The sequence below is a fragment of the Pseudophryne corroboree genome, chromosome 5 (assembly GCF_028390025.1).
Source record: "Pseudophryne corroboree isolate aPseCor3 chromosome 5, aPseCor3.hap2, whole genome shotgun sequence".
NCBI lineage: Eukaryota > Metazoa > Chordata > Amphibia > Anura > Myobatrachidae > Pseudophryne > Pseudophryne corroboree.
In genome coordinates this window covers 770447939-770467101 of record NC_086448.1, presented here as the reverse complement: position 1 = coordinate 770467101, position 19163 = coordinate 770447939, and the positions used below count along the sequence as shown (strand labels likewise).

Sequence of the window (19163 nt, the reverse complement as noted above, 5' to 3'; positions counted from 1 at the left end):
GAAATCTGTACTTTAATAGATCCTAACTTTAGGACCGCATCCACACCTGCTTGTAGGAAATGGAGCAAACGCCCCAGGTGAAATTCTTCCGTAGGAGCCTTCTTGGATTCACACCAAGACACATATTTTCTCCAAATACGGTGGTAATGCTTTGCCGTTACATCTTTTCTAGCCTGAAGAAGTGTAGGAATGACTTCACTGGGAATACCCTTTCGGGCTAGGATTTGGCATTCAACCGCCACGCCGTCAAACGCAGCCGCGGTAAGTCCTGATACACGCATGGCCCCTGTTGTAACAGGTCCTCCCGAAGAGGAAGAGGCCAGGGATCTTCTATGAGCAACTCCTGAAGATCTGGATACCAGGCCCTTTTTGGCCAATCCGGAACAATGAGGATTGCCTGAACCCTTGTTCTTCTTATAATTTCTATCACCTTTGGAAGGAGTGGAAGTGGAGGGAACACATAGACCGACTGAAACACCCACGGTGTCATTAGGGCGTCCACCGCTATCGCTTGAGGGTCTCTTGACCTGGAACAATATCTCTGAAGTTTCTTGTTGAGGTGGGACGCCATCATGTCCACTTGAGGAACTCCCCAATGACTTGTCACTTCTGCAAAGACCTCTTGATGAAGACCCCACTCTCCTGGATGGAGATCGTGTCTGCTGAGGAAGTCTGCTTCCCAGTTGTCCACTCCTGGAATGAAGACCGCTGACAGAGCGCTGGCATGTCTTTCCGCCCAGCGAAGAATCTTCGTGGCCTCTGCCATCGCCGCTCTGCTTTTTGTTCCGCCTTGGCGGTTTATGTACGCCACTGCTGTCACGTTGTCTGACTGAATCAAGACCGGCAGACCTCGAAGAAGATGTTCTGCTTGCAGTATGCCGTTGTAGATGGCTCTTAATTCCAGAATGTTTATGTGTAGACAAGCTTCCTGGCTTGACCACTTTCCCTGAAAGTTTCTTCCCTGTGTGACTGATCCCCAGCCTCGGATGCTTGCATCTGTGGTCACCAGGATCCAATCCTGAATCCCGAACCACAGAAGGGAAATTCTGGTCTTGGGAGATAGAATTATTTTCCGGTGCATGTCCAGGTGAGACCCGGACCACTGGTCTAGCAGGTTCCACTGAAACACCCTGGCATGGAACCTGCCATACGGAATGGCCTCGTAGGCCGCCACCATCTTTCCCAGCAACCGAGTGCAGTGAAGAACTGACACCTTTGCCGGTTTCAGAATCTGTTTTACCATGTTCTGTATTTCCAGAACTTTTTCCACTGGAAGAAAAACTCTTTGCAATTCTGTATCCAGAATCATACCCAGGAACGACAGCCGTGTCGTTGGATCCAACTGTGATTTTGGCAAATTTAGGAGCCAACCGTGTTGCAGAATCGTCAGTGAAAGGGCAACATTCTTCAACAATTGCTCCTTGGACCTCGCCTTTATGAGGAGATCGTCCAAGTACGGGATAATTGTGATTCCCTGCTTTCGCAGGAGAACCATCATTTCCGCCATTACTTTGGTGAAAATCATCGGAGCCGTGGACAGACCAAACGGCAACGTCTGAAATTGGTAATGACAATCCTGCACAGCAAATCTCAGGTACGCCTGATGTGGAGGATATATGGGGACATGTAAGTAGGCATCTTTTATGTCGACCGACACCATAAAATCCCCCTCCTCCCGACTGGAGATCACTGCTCGTAGAGACTCCATCTTGAACTTGAATTTTTTCAGAAAGAAATTGAGGGATTTTAGGTTTAGAATCGGTCTGACTGAGCCATCCGGCTTCGGGACCAGGAACAGGCTCGAATAAAACCCTTCCCCTGTTGAGACGGGGGTACCGTGACAATCACTTGATCTTGACACAACTTTAGTATCGCAACGCTTACTATCTCCCTTTCTGGAAGAGAAGCTGGCAAGGCCGATTTGAAAAATTGGTGAGGGGGCACGTCTTGAAACTCTAACTTGTACCCCGGGTTACTATCAGAGGCGCAACTACGGTAGGGCGAGTGGGGCACGTGCCCTGGGCGCCTTGGCAGGCCCAGGAGAGGGGGGCGCCGGCGGCGGCCAGGGCATCATGCCCCACTCGCCCCCGTCACGCCAAAATGTGAGGGGAGGAGAGCGCAGCGTCTCTCCCTCCCCTCACCGCCGCTGCCAGCACCAGCAGCTCTGCGTGTGTCCGGTCTCCGGCGGTGTTAGCCAATCAGAGCTTGCGGACCGGCTCCTGATTGGCTGCCGGACCGCGAGCTCTGATTGGCTAGCGAACCAGCGCCACATAGCCGACGCCAGAGACCTGGAGCGGTAAGGGGCAGGAGAGGCGCTGCGCTGCGCTCTCCTCCCCTCACATAGCACAGCCACGAGAAGAAGCGGTGAGCGGGGGGGCACTGTGGAGCATGTATGGCACTGTGGGGCATGTAACTGGCACTGTGGAGCATGTATCTGGCACTGTGGGGCATGTATCTGGCACTGTGCGGTAATGTAACTGGCACTGTGGGGCATGTATCTGGCACTGTGGAGCATGTAACTGGCACAGTCAGGCAATGTAACTGGCACTGTGGGGCATGTATCTGGCACTGTGGGGCATGTATCTGGCACTGTGGGGAATTGTAACTGGCACTGTGGGGCATTGTAACTGGCACTGTGGGGCAATGTCTCTGGCACTGTGGGGCATGTATCTGGCACTGTGGGGCATGTATCTGGCACTGTGGGACATGTAACTGGCACTGTGGGGCAATGTAACTGGCACTGCGGGGCATTTTCAGTGGCCACTCCCCTTCTGGTGCATGGCCACACCCCTTCTGGGGTGCTATTTCTTTCTGTGTTTTTTTTTTTTTGGGGGGGGGGGGAGGGGGGGTCGCCACTCTTCATCTTGCCCTGGGCTCCGAAAACCCTAGTTATGCCTCTGGTTACTATGTCTACTATCCAAGGATCCAGGTCCGAGTGCACCCAGACCTGACTGAAGAGTTTGAGACGTGCCCCCCGCAGTAGGAAGGAGGACCCACGTCCTTTTTTGAATTTATTGGGCCGAAAGGACTGCATCTGATAGTGAGGCGATTTCTTCTGCTGTGCAGGGACATAAGGTAAAAATGAAGACTTACCCGCGGTAGCCGTAGACACCAGGTCAGTGAGGCCGTCGCCAAACAAGACCCTACCGTTAAACAGAAGAGACTCCATCACCTTCTTAGAGTCAGCATCAGCATTCCACTGATGTATCCACAACGCTCTCCTTGCTGAGACCGCCATGGCATTGGTCCTTGAACCCAAAAGGCCAATATCCCTTACAGCTTCTTTTAAATATGCTGCAGCGTCCCTGATGTGACCCAGAGTCAAAAGCACACTATCCCTGTCTAGGGTATCTACCTCAGATGACAAGTTATCTGTCCACCTTTCAATAGCGCTACTAACCCATGCCGCAGCAACGGCAGGCCTGAGTAGCGACCCTGTAGTGACATAAATTGATTTTAGTGTATTTTCCTGCTTACGATTCGCAGGATCCTTTAGGGCTGCCGTGTCAGGGGACGAAAGCGCCACCTTTTTGGATAAACGCGATAAAGCTTTGTCTACCGTGGGGATTGACTCCCACCTTTCCCTGTCCCCAGAGGGGAACGTATATGCCACTAGAATTCTTTTGGGAACCTGTATCTTTTTGTCAGGATTTTCCCAAGCCTTTTCAAAAAGCGCGTTCAGTTCATGAGAGGGAGGAAATGTTACCTCAGATTTCTTTCCTTTAAACATACAGGCCCTAGTATCAGGAACAGTAGGGTCCTCAGTGATATGTAATACGTCTTTTATCGCCACAATCATGTACTGAATACTCTTAGCCAGCTTTGGATGTATTCTGGCATCACTATAGTCGACACTGGAATCAGAGTCCGTGTCGTTATCTGTATCTGCTATCTGGGTAAATGCACGTTTCTGTGACCCCGAAGGGGTCTGGGCCTGTGACAAAGCATCTTCCATGGATTTCCTCCATGTTTGGTTCTTAGATTTATCAAATCTCTTAGTCAACTTAGTCACGTTTAAAACACTCAACATATTCACCCAATCATCCGTCGGCGGTGCCGACACGGTCACTCTCACACTATTTTCTGTCCCCACTCCAGCCTCCTCCTGGGAAGAGCATTTAGCCTCGGACATGTCGACACACACGTACCAACACCCACAACCACAGACAGACCCACAATAAAGCCTGCAAGAGGGACACAGAGAGAGTTCTGCCAGCTCACACTCAGCGCCTATCCCGGTACTGAGGCCAGTAAAATGACTGCCCAGACCTGTTAGCGCTTTATATATATACAAATAAGCACCAAATGACTTGTGCTCCCCCCCCCCCCCCCCCCCCCCCGTTTTGCACCCTGTTACTTGTACAGCAGTGTGGAGGACAGGGCCAGCATCTCTGCAGCTTCTGAGGAGAGAAAATGGCGCTGGTCAGAGCTGTGTGGGCTAAGCCCCGCCCACTACATGGCACACTTCAGTCCCGCTTAAAAATATGTTTATACTTATGGGGGTCCCTTAACTAGTGCCCGGGGCACTGTTGTAACTCATGCCAATCTGATTTGAGGTGTTCACGCCCCCCCCCCTGCGCCCTGCACCCTGCAGTGCTGTGTTATGTGTGGGAGCATGGCGTGCAGCGCGGTACCTCTTCTGCCGTCACTGAAGTCTTCTGATCTTCTCATACTCACCCGGCTTCTATCTTCTGGCTTTGTGAGGGGAGTGACGGCGCGGCTCCGGGAACAAGCAGCCAGGCTTATTGTAGTGATCGAACCCTCTGGAGCTAATGGTGTCCAGTAGCCTAAGAAGCAGCGCCCTTGAACTCTTAAGAAGTAGGTCTGCTTCTTTCCCCTCACTCCCACGATGCAGGGAGCCTGTAGCCAGCAGGTCTCCCTGAAAATAACAAACCTAATAAAGTCTTTTTCAGAGAAACTCTGCAGAGATCCTCAGTGTGCATCCAGTCTCACTGGGCTCAGAATCTAACTGGAGTCTGGAGGAGGGGCATAGAGGGAGGAGCCAGTTCACACCCATTCAAAGTCTTATAGTGTGCCCATGTCTCCTGCGGATCCCGTCTATACCCCATGGTTCTTGAAGCATCCCCAGCATCCTCTAGGGCGTATGAGAAAAGTAAATTGCTGAAGAATGCAAACAAAGCAAGCATTATGCACACTTACACGGTCCAACTTTACTGCAAAACATATAAACTTACACTGCTAAAAAATGTGTTATTGACACACTGGTCTCATTGAGATGTGGTTGGAGAAGCTGTCGCTGCTACTTATATGGAAGCAGCAGTAATAGCACTAATATGGTAATGCAGCAGGGAGCGTCACAACTTCTGCATAAATTACTGATATGAGCTGTTTCCTACGATCACCTCTGACACCATCGGCCGGCTACGTGACCCACGGGGTCACGCAAGCTGGCTGCTGTGGCTACTACCTAGAGGCCAGGAAATCTCCTTCCGTTGACTGAGATCCTAGCCTCTTTCCTCCCCTGCAACGGCTCTGTCTCTGATTGGAGAAACTGAGGCTATCGCGGCCCCCTCTCCACCCCCAAATGGCCTCAGACTGCCAATCACTGACAGTCTGATGCTGTCCTGCATCTGAACACTTCTGAATTAGCCCCTCTCTGCATCAGAACTGAAACATGTGTGGCCTATGCATATTGTAAACTATAACAAAAAATTCTAGATGGGGATTTCTAAGTACTTGATCTTAAAACGAGTGTTGTCAGCCCATGAAGAGGGCATACTTACTAGCACTTAGCTAGCTAAGGGCAGTAATGAGGGCTGTATGAGTGGTACCAACATCCAGCGGACACAGCCCTGAAGGGCAATTTGGATTGCAACATGCCTAGAAGGACGCCCTGCAGCCTGTGTAGCCTAAAAAGGATCTGGGAAGTGCTCCGCTTCCAAGTAGGAGTGACACAACCCCATTCCTCCCAACTGTCCCGATTTTCACGGGACAGTCCCGGTTTTCGTGGACTGTCCCAACCGCAGGCCGTCGTGTCCCACGGTGGGGGAGGGCAGTTGGGAGACTTCTGTCATTGCTGCCCTGCTTAGCAGAACAGCGGTGAATAGAGCATGTGCACAGCGTCTATTCAGTGAAGATAGAGGGAGAGGGGGCATGCCAGCGGCTCACAGAGCACTGGTCGTGCCCCCTTTAGTGATAAAAATTGGGGTGTGACTCGCGAGCGCGGCACTGCAGTGAGGCCACACCCCCTTTTATTTAGATCACACCCCATTTTTGGACGGGCACGCGCGGGAGTCCCCCATCTCCAATTGGCAATGTTGCAAGGTCACTGTGTGACATCATGATATCACATGTTCAGGGGGGCAGAGCTGGCCAAGGGCAACACAAAGTGAAGCTATAGTCTGCCTCATTCAGAGCAGGCAACAGGTCAGACAAGTACAAGGCAGCAATCACAGTTTATGTAATAAGTTTGGATAGTTTATGTAATATAGGGGGACATTTACTAAGCAGTGATAAGAGTGAGCCAGTGGAGAAGTTGCTCCATCAACCAATCAGCAGCTCTGTGTCATTTTATAATATGCAAATTATAGATGTTACTCCAGTGCTGATTGGTTGTCATGGGCAACTTCTTCCATGCCTTACTTCTCCGCTCTTATTACTGCTTAGTAATTGTCCCCCATAGTTTAGGAAAAACTTTGATATATTGTATAGCCTGAAGGAGAAAGTCTAAAAAAAATGAACTTTCTGGATTATATTTATCTCATATACTGTAAATAACAAGTAATAAGTGGTCAGGAAAAGGTTCAGTATCCCACAATAAATGTACATATACAGTATAATATAACTAGTAGGAGACAGAATTGAACTTTCCAAGTACGTTCTCCCAATTCATAGTAAGACACCTGTCTCTTCTTGCTGGCAGCTGCTCTCTGTTCCAGTGTGTAGATTGAGCATTTATACCTACATCTACTGTATACCAGTTTGCAAAAGTTCTGTGTCAGTAGGTTGGTAGTAGCCAGCCCTTGTGATCTCACTCTCCAGTGTAACTTTTATCACTGTAGTTTAATTTTCATTGTTATTGATGAGTTTCAGGCTATACTGACAAGTGTCGCCATAAATTATCTCCATGCATCGCAGAAAGATAAATTCATGTCCTGTTAAGCACCCATTTCATTGACTCGTAGCATAATGCTTCCTTGTGATAATTGGAAACCAGAAATCTACCTGTAAAAGAGAATACACTGATTTTAGTGAGTTGTACACCTACTTGGTGTGAAATATTGGCCAATTCTAGTACAGTGTTCAGCCTGGAAAAGCATTGTATGGGGATAGTGTTCTCTGCCATAGTGGGTGGTACTGTGTGTATCTCATTGTGAATAGCTTACACTCAATTGGATGACATCTCCTCTTCAAAGGTTTCCTGGACTGAAGACACCAGCCCTCAGCACTTACTAATCTCAGAGTGTATTCTGTGCATAGCACCCAGGGCCGGGAATTGCTCCAGATACAATCGAATCTGGCCCGCTGCATGACAGTTCTCCACAATGTTGAGCCGTTATCATGCACATTTTGTATTGTGTGCTGTGGCAAACACCAGATTTGTATGGTGCAGCTTTTGCGTGTGTGTGTATGTGTATGTATATATATATATATATATATATATAGCGGCAAGACAAGGTGCTTTGTGTGATTAGGCTCATTGGCATATCTATTCTGAGTGCAAGGTGTGCGGGGCATATGGCCCCTGTCCAGGGGGGCCCACTCTGCAGACCAGTGGCGACTCCAGAGGACGGGCAGCAGGTCAGTTCAAATTTCAAATAGGGGAGCCGCGCCAACTGCCACCAACTGCCATTTGAAACTGACTCACTGCCAGTTGGTGTGGCTCCCTTATTTGAAGTTTGAACTGAGCTGCAGCTACATCTCTGGAGCCGCCCCTGCCGCAGACACTGCACCCATAAAATTATACTTGCCCCTCCAGAGTCACGCTGCAGTCAGAAATCCCTGGGAAAATGGTGCAGCCGCCATGTTACCGGAGACCTACACATGCTCAGTAGAGATGTCTCCAGGACCAAGGCACGGGCACCAAGTTACCGGAGAACTACACATGCGCAGTAGACTCTGACACAAATCCAGAGTCTACTGCGCTGCAGGAGAGGAGGGAGCCTGCACGGCTATACCCGTTCATCAAGCTGCGATTTGTGAGGCTGTGAAGAGGGAGCAGGACCAAAATGGCGCAATTCTCACAGAATCGCATATGATTAATCTGTCCCCTCCTTATAGACGCACCAATCAATGCAGGGATCCAATAGCATGCGCCACTGTGTATGAATTTCCAATCATCTGTCGGACATTTCTGTAAAGTAGTTCATATAAAAACGTCACCTTTGTGAAGAGCTTTAGGACAGATGTCTAGTCAGATTGGAAGGGAACAATAACTCACTAGTGTGTACACTCAAAATCAGATTTTCTTAAGATCCTTTCCTCACAATCATGAAGTTAGTGGGATCGTGAGTGAAATTACAATGACACAAAGGGGATCATTCCGAGTTGTTCGCTCGTTGCCGATTTTCGCTATGCTGCGATTTTCTGGTAAATGCGCATGCGCATGGTATGCAGCGCGCATGCGCTAAGTTATTTAACTACGAACTTAGCAGTTTTGCTGGTGTTCGTACGACGCTTTTCAGTCGCACTGCTGATCGGTAAATGATTGACAGGAAAGGGGCGTTTCTGGGAGGTAACTGAGCGTTTTCTGGGAGTGTGCTAAAAAACGCAGTCGTGTCAGGGAAAAATGTGGGAGTGTCTGGAGAAACGGGGAAGTGGCTGGCCGAACGCAGGGCGTGTTTGTGACGTCAAACCAGGAATTAAACGGACTGAGCTGATCGCAATCTGTGAGGTCTGGAGCTACTCAGAAACTGCAAAGAATTATTTAGTAGCAGTTCTGCTAATCTTTCGTTCGCTATTCTGCTAAGCTAAGATACACTCCCAGAGGGCGGCGGCCTAGCGTGTGCACTGCTGCTAAAAGCAGCTAGCGAGCGACCAACTCGGAATGAGGGCCAATGACACTAGATAGCAAAAGATCCATAGATTTAGAAACTAAACTAAGGGGGATGCTGCGGCCTACTCCCAGGCTGTCTGGGGGCCGAGGATGTCCCCCACTCGCATCTAATTAGCACCCTCCCCTCCCCCACCCGCGGCACCCCCGCAATGCCTCTCCCCCACCCACGACACCCCCGCAACCGCCCCTCCCCCACCTGCAGCGCCCCCAGACCCCCTTCCCCATTCTCTGTACCCACCCGCTGTGCCCCCCTTCCCCATCCACCGCCCCCGTGGCACCCCCGCAACTGCCCCTCCCCCACCCGCAGCGCCCCCAGGCCCCCTTCCCCATCTGCCGCACCAACCCCTCCCCCATCCGCGGCACCCACCCCTTCCCCACCCGCGGTGGCACCAGTCCCACTACCCCACCCACGCCACCACTTCACCTGCCTCTCCACAACCCACAGCGCCTCCTGACCCCTCCCCCATCTGCCGCACCCCTGCACCTGCCCCTCCCCCACCCGCAGCGCATCCAGAACCCCTGTCCCATCCACAACAGCCCCGCACCTGCCCCTCCCCCACCCATGGCACCCCCGCCCCTCCGTCACCCACAGCGCACCCGAACTCCCTCCCCCATCCGCAGCACCCACTCCCCCATCCCCTCCCTGTTGCAAGGGGCTACACCCCCTTCATCTGACGCCCTTTCGTCATGCAATATTTAACCACTATCAAAAGTGGGAATGCAGGTTATACTCCATATAATACAAATATTGAACGCAAGCAAAGCAAGCAGGGGTTAAGGGGGCGTAGCCCCTTGCGACGGTGTGAAGAGCACCCGTAGGGCGCGATGAGTCACCTAGTACAGTATATGTAGACAAAAAGCATATACAACCCCCCCACACCCCATATACAACACATATAGACATGAATGAAATAGGGATGAGGGTCACTCGTTTGGAAATCCTCCAATAAGCTCCACTTAGTGTGTATTATTATTTCTTGCTAATTACAACCGTATTGAGCAGCAATTGAGCAGCACCTTCTCATTTTAGAATTGTTCCCTTGCCTACAATGTAAAAGGGCGAGTGACCCATCCTCAGCTGAGGGAATGAGCTACAGTCTTACCCGTGAAATCATTCTTTTCACTGTTTGGCTTTTAGAGGTTGTCGTCAGCCGCGCCCTCTCCTCCAGTATTTTCTTATGAAGGTGCGAGACTCGCTGCAGCTCTTTATTGGGATAGAAGGCCCCTATCACCAGCAATTTCACGTGTATCAGGAAGGCCGAGATGAATCCAAGAAAAAGCAGTACACTGATTAGTATGGCCAAGGGGATCCATGTGGATGTCAGCGAGAGCTCCGGTTTAGGGGTGCATTGGGGTTCAAAGAGATTAATCTTCAGGTTGTCATGGAAACTAGATACAGTCTTTCCTGATTCGCCCAAGTTAATTAGGTCCACCTTCGTGTGCTTTAAAATGGGAAACAAAAATGGTATGACACAGATAAGTAACACAGACTAATATATAGGTGATGTATCAAACCTTGCAGAGAGATAAAATACCAGCCAATCAGCTCCTGTGATTTTACAGGCTGTGTTTGAAAAATAACAGCAGTTGATTGGTTAGTACTTTATCTCTCTCCAACATGCTTAATCGCTTAAAATTCTCAGTGATAAATTTTGAGACCAAATGTAGACAGACACAAACACTTTGCCCAAAGGAGTAAGTCAGTGATTATATGCAGCACACAGTGAGGAGTCATCGCGGGAGACTTGCTGGAGACAGCGCCTCAAATCCCCAAGTCATAACTTCTGGGGGTGGGGGGATTCAATTGCAGGCAATAACCGCAAAGTGTTGTCAGACCAACGATACTTCACGACCCCCCTAGAAGTGTGCAAGAAAATTGCAATCTTGGGGTACCGCACTCTACATCACAAAGACTGTAATACGGAGCCTGGAGTCCATTTGTCTGATATTAGAAATTATTAGATATTAGAAATGAAACTGCAAGTTTCACTGGACAGGGAAAATGCTGATTCTGTATGCAGTGTCCCATTGTATCGTATACATTATATGATGGTGCTTGTAAAATGCTATAGCTCTGTGTTTAACTGCTGACTTTAATGCTCAACCGTTCCAGAAGAAAATTATAGCAATTAATTACTGTAATTGCATGTTGTGTTTGCAAATCTAAATGAAAGGTAGACTAGGGCCACCAGTTGTTACGCCTTTATAGGGCGTCCTTCACAGGGGGGATTTAACAGAGTGTAGGGCGTCCTTCACAGGGGGTATTTATCAGATTGTAGGGCGTCCTTCACAGGGGGGATTTATCAGATTATAGGGCCAGATTCACTGGGATCTCGTGGATGTGAGTCACAGGCTGTTACATTTACTCCTCCATAGACAAACGTGGGGGGGGGGGGGGGGTCTGGTTGCCCGGAAACCCCCCCTCCACTTGGCAAATGGCTCAAATTATGACAACAATAGCAATGGTATAGTATCATTAGATTGCTAGAGCTGCCGCCACATCATGCAGTTTAGGAGACAGAGCAGAGCTGCTGCACAAGCCCAGTGGTAGCAGCTTCTTCTACTGAGTGCGCTGTGTGTGTGGATCTGAGTCCTCAATTAGTGCACTGGACCAGAGAGTAGCTACCAGGAAGAAGAGACAGGAGCCTTACCATGAGGTGGGAAAATGTGTGCTTAGAAAATGCAGTACTGGTTCTATTATGTTTGTGCAATTATTTATTATTATATGTTTAACCATTTCCTGATCACTTATTTTATATTATTTAAATGTTTAATACAGCCTTTACTATAGACCATCTATAGTGGTAATATTAATACTGTATTCCATACAGTATCCAGTGTATAAAAAGACCAATGTTAATAACATCCTGGGTCGTTACTAGGTTCTTCTACCGCTCCCCCAGACTCCCATACTTGCTTCAATGTTCTGCAGAGTGGGAGATTGTGGACTGCATTAGGAAACCCCCATCGAGAAATCCTGCGTTTGCCACTGCCCCCGGAGTGACCAGGGAACTTGCACAGTTGCACCCAATCATACTATATAGCACAATGCATCTTTCTCTATATAGCACATTGCATCACCTTGCCTCATAGGCTTGCGCAGCTAATTTTATTAGGGGGTGCACTGCCTTTGGGCGTGTCTAGCACCACCTTTGGGTGTGTCTAGTGCCACCTTATGGTTGTGTCTAGCACTACCCAGGGACATGTCTAAACTATTTTACATTTTCTCAGTAAAATCACATGGCTTAAATCTAATTTCTCCCTAGTTTCTAATAATAATAATAAATAAAGTAGATATAATACACCCCAGAGAAATAAAATGAAACATAATGGTGCGACCACCGGCCGGTACTGACTGTCCGCTATGGCATAACCCTCAGTCCTAGCTGCCACTGCTCCCTATCGCTGATTACACTTCCCCAACCTATCCCTGACTCAGTGGCGGAACTAGAGAGTGGTGTGCCTAGGTGCATATGCATTCCCCTCCTTCCCACACCCCACCCCTAGCACCCTGATTTTGAGTGGGCCACTCTGAAAAGTATGGGAGATTTAGGTGGCCAAACATTTCAGTTTTAATATAACACAAGTAAAGTTTATATTTTACACATGTGCATCACATCCACATTTGCCCCTTTCTATGCCATCAGACCCCTCCTCCGCAGGACACCAGCATTTGTCACACATGTCCCCATGCTCACCAGCTACCAACAGCAGTGCCTCTTATTCACATTACGCCACACAGCATGAGCTGAAATTCACATTACATCACAGTATGAGCCGAAATTCACATTACGCCACACAGTTTGAGTCAAAATTAACATTAGGATACGCAATATGAGACAAAATTCACATTACCGCACACAGTATGAGATTAAATTAACATTACGCCACACAGTATGAGCCGAAATTCGCATTTCCACACACAGTATGAGACGAAATTCACATTACGTCACACAGTATGAGCCGAAATTCACATTACCGCACAGAGGGGTATATTTATTAAAATGCACATTAGGTTCTTTATAAGCAGGGTCCCGCTTCACTGCATTATCATGGTAAGCCGGGACCTAATTTCCGGTTAATTTACTAGCCCTAGCTTGTACGTTATGGGAGCGCGTTATCCCACAACTCTGGTGATACGCGTCCTCCCATAACGGGCGTCCGCTTCGGCTGCAGTCACATCTTCCAGTGTGCAGTTTGGGAGTTAGGCTGGCGCATGCGCGGAATTAATGTGTGGACGCCGGGATGCTGGGATGAAAGGAGAGTAGCTGCTAAAAGCCAGCCACAGCGCCTGGTCTGGCCGGCGAACAGGCAGAAGGCAGGAGACACTAACGTTCGGACAGAACGAACGTTAATAAGTCAGGTATCTCATCGGTGCTGTAGCTAAAAGATAGAGGCGCTAAAAAGGCTGTGGCAGGATACTGCCGCAGCTATATATATATATATATATATATATATATATACCGCTATGTCTGTCTTTGCCCTGTTTTGTACCTCTGTAGCTTGGAGAAGTGTTAAAGCAGTGATAAGTGCACTGTGATAACGCACCAGCCAATCAGCTCCAATATGTAAATTGACAGTTAGAAGCTGATTGGCTGGTGTGTTATCACCTTGCACATATCACTGCTTTATCACTTCTCCAAGCTACAGAGGTGTTCATCTATAACAGCCACACTTTTCCCATAGAGAGAGAGAGAGATGCTCTCACCAGTAGTGGGATGATGCCAGGACATAACTCAGGATAGAAAGAGCTTACAAAAATAACCGGGAGACCGCAAGAAATAGGTAGTAGTAAATGAAGCAGGGCTGAAAACTAGATGAATACACTTGCAGTAGTAAGGAAGCAGAGCTGAAAACTAGCAATGGCAGCAGAAGGAATACTGGCAGGACTCAGGTACAGCGCTGAAGGTAATATTCAAACAGAGCAGAAGATACAGGGGGTAGGAGACAGTAGACCAGGCAGTAGAGGCAAGATGAATCCAGGAACGTGGCAGCACAGAGTTTACATCAATGCACCAGGACCAGGAAGCTAAACACCACGGCATGAAGCTATAACTGACAAGGAGGCTAAGCCCTGATTATCTTTTAGCACACACAATGGCCAAACAGTATGACTCAACAAAGACAGGTCCCCTACAGGTGTAGAGCTGCACGTAGCAGTATCAAGTGTCCCAGTAATTACAACCAGCTGGGACCTCTCAGTGCAGCCGCATGCTGGCGTCCTAGTCTCCTAGCAATAGGCAGGACCAGTCAAGTGGTTTCTGACGCTGTGCTCCGGCGTCCCATTCTCTTAGTGATGGGCGGGACCTGGAAGAAGGTAGTGAGCCGCCGCGCTGCCTGCAGCGGCTCATCCGAAGGTCAACTGTCCTGTGAATACTTTCACCACTACTTTAGTAGCTGTGAAACTGACCTCCGCAAGAAGTAGCCAAGCAGTGGAGTAGGGATCTGAATGGATCCCTTTTCATAACCTGGACTGCTTCCCATAAAGTAAGCAGCAGGGATGCGGGAACAAACGCCATCTGAAGATGGCGAATGTACCTGTAGTCAAGCTCAAAAAGTGTTGTATTTTCGGTGTTTGATTAAATTAAGTATGCGGATAGTGAGCCAGATTGGGAGTGAAAGGTAACCCTAACCTCCTTCATTAGTGCCTGACCCTAACCTCCCCCCAGTGGTGCCTAAACATAACCCCCCCCCCTCCCGCAGTCTAACCCTCCCCTCTACCCAGCCTTCACACTAACCATCCCGCTATAGGTACGATGGGGATGCAGGCTGTCCAGATACAGGCTTCGATCTCCTGATCCAGGGGTATATTTACTAAGGTCCCGATTTTGACCGAGATGCCGTTTTTTCTTCAAAGTGTCATCTCGGTAATTTACTAAGCAAAAATCACGGCAGTGATGAGTGCATTCGTAATATTTTGGAAGTCCTAGGAAAAAATTACGAATCAATACACCATCGGTCAAATACACCAGCAATTTGGTAGAAATCGGTCATTTACTAAAAAGTGCAAATCACAAACACTGCCGACAATAGCCAAACACTGCCGTGCTGAAATGCAATTCGTGAAAAAGTGCTAATAAAAAACAGACCTGCTTTTTTTTACCGTGATTGGATAGGCATGCACTGATCCATGAGATCCGTGCATGTTTTTCAGTGGGAAGGGGTGGGAAATGTTTTAATTTTTTTTAAAAAATTGCGTGGGGTCCCCCCTCCTAAGCCAAACCAGCCTCGGGCTCTTTGAGCCGATCCTGGTTGCAAAAATATGGGAAAAAAATTGACAGGGGTTCCCCCATATTTAAACAACCAGCACCGGGCTCTGCGCCTGGTCCTGGTTCCAAAAATACGGGGGACAAAAAGCGTAGGGGTCCCCCGTATTTTTGAAACCAGCACCGGGCTCTACTAGCTGGACAGATAATGCCACAGCCGGGGGACACTTTTATACAGCGCCCTGCGGCCGTGGCATTAAATACCCAACTAGTCGCCCCTGGCCGGGGTACCCTGGAGGAGTGGGAACCCCTTAAATCAAGGGGTCCCCCCCCTCCAGCCACCCAAGGGCCAGGGGTGAAGCCCGAGGCTGTCCCCCCCATCCAAGGGCTGCTGATGGGGGGCTGATAGCCTTTGTTAAAAGTGTTGAATATTGTTTTTAGTAGCAGTACTACAAGTCCCAGCAAGCCTCCCCCGCAAGCTGGTACTTGGAGAACCACAAGTACCAGCATGCGGAGGAAAACCGGGCCCTCTGGTACCTGTAGTACTACTACTAAAAAAATACTCCAATAAAGACATAAGACACACACCTTGAAAGTATAACTTTAATACATACATCCACACCACCATATACACATACTTACCTTATGTTCACACGAGGGTCGGTCCTCTTCTCCATGTAGAATCCATGGTGTACCTGTTGAAAAAATTATACTCACAAAATCCAGGGTAGAAGGCTCTTCTTCTTGTAATCCATTTGTAATCCACGTACTTGTCAAAATAAAAAAACGGACACCCGACCTCAAACTGAAAGGGGCCCCATGTTTTCACATGGGACCCCTTTCCCCGATTGCCAGAAACCCCCTCTGACTTATGTCTAAGAGGGTTCCATCAGCCAATCAGGGAGCGCCACATTGTGGCACCCTCCTGATTGGCTGTGTGCTCCTGTACTGTATGACAGGCGGCACACGGCAGTGTTACAATGTAGCGCCTATGCGCTCCATTGTAACCAATGGTGGGAACTTTGTGGTCAGCGGTTGACCGAAAGTAACCTCACCGCTGACCGCAAAGTTCCCACCATTGGTTATAATGGAGCGCATAGGCGCTTCATTGTAACACTGCCGTGTGCCGCCTGTCATACAGTACAGGAGCACACAGCCAATCAGGAGGGTGCCACAATGTGGCGCTCCCTGATTGGCTGATGGAACCCTCTTAGACATAAGTCAGAGGGGGTTTCTGGCATTCGGGGAAAGGGGTCCCATGTGAAAACATGGGGCCCCTTTCAGTTCGAGGTCGGGTGTCCATTTTTTTATTTTGACAAGTACGTGGATTACAAATGGATTACAAGAAGAAGAGCCTTCTACCCTGGATTTTGTGAGTATAATTTTTTCAACAGGTACACCATGGATTCTACATGGAGAAGAGGACCGACCCTCGTGTGAACATAAGGTAAGTATGTGTATATGGTGGTGTGGATGTATGCATTAAAGTTATACTTTCAAGGTGTGTGTCTTATGTCTTTATTGGGGTATTTTTTTAGTAGTAGTACTACAGGTACAAGCAGGCCCGGTTTTCCGCCGCATGCTGGTACTTGTGGTTCTCCAAGTACCAGCTTGCGGGGGAGGCTTGCTGGGACTTGTAGTACTGCTACTAAAAACAATATTCAACACTTTTAACAAAGGCTATCAGCCCCCCATCCGCAGCCCTTGGATGGGGGGGACAGCCTCGGGCTTCACCCCTGGCCCTTGGGTGGCTGGAGGGGGGGGGACCCCTTGATTTAAGGGGTTCCCACTCCTCCAGGGTACCCCGGCCAGGGGTGACTAGTTGGGTATTTAATGCCACGGCCGCAGGGCGCTGTATAAAAGTGTCCCCCGGCTGTGGCATTATCTGTCCAGCTAGTGGAGCCCGGTGCTGGTTTCAAAAATACGGGGGACCCCTACGCTTTTTGTCCCCCGTATTTTTGGAACCAGGACCAGGCGCAGAGCCCGGTGCTGGTTGTTTGAATATGGGGGAACCCCTGTCAATTTTTTTCCCATATTTTTGCAACCAGGATCGGCTCAAAGAGCCCGAGGCTGGTTTGGCTTAGGAGGGGGGACCCCACGCAATTTTTTTTTTTACTTTTAAACATTTTTTTTAATTTTTACAAGGTGCACAATGAAGCCCAGCACGGATCTCTCAGATCCGGCCGAGATTCATTGTATTAAAGTCGGCAGTGTTTTACAAGTCACTCACGTAAAACACTGCCAAAAAAAACGAATGACATCGACATCGGTAAAACCGAAAATGCAGAATACGGCAGCTTAGTAAATTAGTCGTAATAAATTCAAAAAGTTGCAACTTTACACTTTCGATGTCATTCGTAATTGAACTTTGACCTCAAACGGGAAAATACGAATTTTAGTAAATATACCCCCCAGTCGGGATTCAGTGTCGGCATTATGACGGATGTCTGGATTCTGGAATTGGCTTTCCAATTGCTGGGATCCCAACAGCCAGCATATTGACCGCATCCCTATATAAACTACCATACTCTATAAAACATATTACTACATACAAATATTTTCTATACTAATATTTCATTTTTGAATACTTACAGTCAAAGACACACTTATTGGAACTAAGACTGGATGCAAACTTTTCAGGTTGACGCTCATTGTATGAATCAGCCAGTAAAGCATAAAATCTAAAAATGAAATTAAACTCCAAATAAAAACATTTGTAAACACTGGGATAAAAAAAAAGGTCATCTCTATCTTCTGATTCCGTGAGGTTTTCAGGCTTGGAATTCTGATGTACATATTTTGTTCTTTTTTATTCAGTGGGAGGACCCCCAACGCATTTTGCTGTTTTCTAACAGCATCATATTCCATAAATGTTTTTGTAATATATGAATTCGCAAATTTTGCATTGTTTTGACCCACGAATTTCTTAAAAAACATCCAGGTTCCAAATAAAATGATGAAAATTCCAATTAGGAGACAAACAATACGACTGACAACAGTAATAATATCTAGTAGTAAAGATATATCTGATGATACAGCTTCAATTCGTTGTTTGGTTTCATTAAGCAATGCTTTAAGTTTGGCATCCGACAAACGTACGTTGCACCGAAAATTGTCAGACACTGATACGATGTCTGGAATTAGGTTAAAAAATGTATTTTTTGCTCTTTGGTAGATTGAATGGAGAGCTTTTATATAGAAATCAAAAGGCATCACTTTTAGCGAAATGCGCTTAGCATCCAGGTTGCAGATGATGCTGTCGGCCAGGATTTTAACATTTCCTAATACATTTTTCACATTATTAAACACGACAATACCGGTCCCTGTGGCAATCAGTGCGTTCCGGCCCTCTCTCATCCCACAAGACAGGAGGAACAGGAGACTCATACAACGCACCGATTTAAAAAAAAAAGCAAGGCTGGAGATGGTAATGCCAAATATGATCGCAATATTCAAACTAACCATCCCAATGCCTATCTTAGACAAGAGAACCACAAGAAGCAAGCAAGCAGTAATTGTCAGTCCCAGCAACAAGCATAGGCACGCAAAGCCAAATGTATTCTTCCATCCATCTTTTTCCCCGGAAACAAACAAATTCTTGCAATCAGATAGCATTGTGGTAACGTTGCCAATTGTGATCATCTTGTTGCAGTGATATAGTATTGCCAAAAATGTTTCCTTTTTAATTACAAATACCAACACTTTTCCTTTAGATAATTAAGTATAATGAATAATTCTTATGTGCATTCAATTGTAATGGTCCAATAACTTTCCGGGTATTGAAAAACCAAGGGAAAGAGAATGATGTCTTCCAACAGAAGCTGTTACAATTTTCCGACAATTTCTCTTTGAGTTCTTTGTTCACCAAAACCTCCCATAAAGCAGAACGGCTCCTGAAACTTGTCTTTAATACACAATGCTACAGGAAAAGGCGTGTAAGC

General features: G+C 47.8%; 1 protein-coding gene across 1 annotated transcript; it reads right to left on the bottom strand.

Annotated features, from left to right (window-relative positions):
• Positions 1-7131: 7131 nt before the first annotated feature.
• Positions 7132-18864, bottom strand: DCSTAMP (dendrocyte expressed seven transmembrane protein). Its single transcript, XM_063925258.1, has 3 exons — positions 17815-18864; positions 10120-10458; positions 7132-7185 (listed from the first exon to the last, which is right to left on the bottom strand). The coding sequence occupies exons 1-3, from the start codon at positions 18862-18864 to the stop codon at positions 7132-7134; spliced, it is 1443 nt and encodes a 480-aa protein (XP_063781328.1).
• Between the last annotated feature and the right edge of the window lie 299 nt (positions 18865-19163).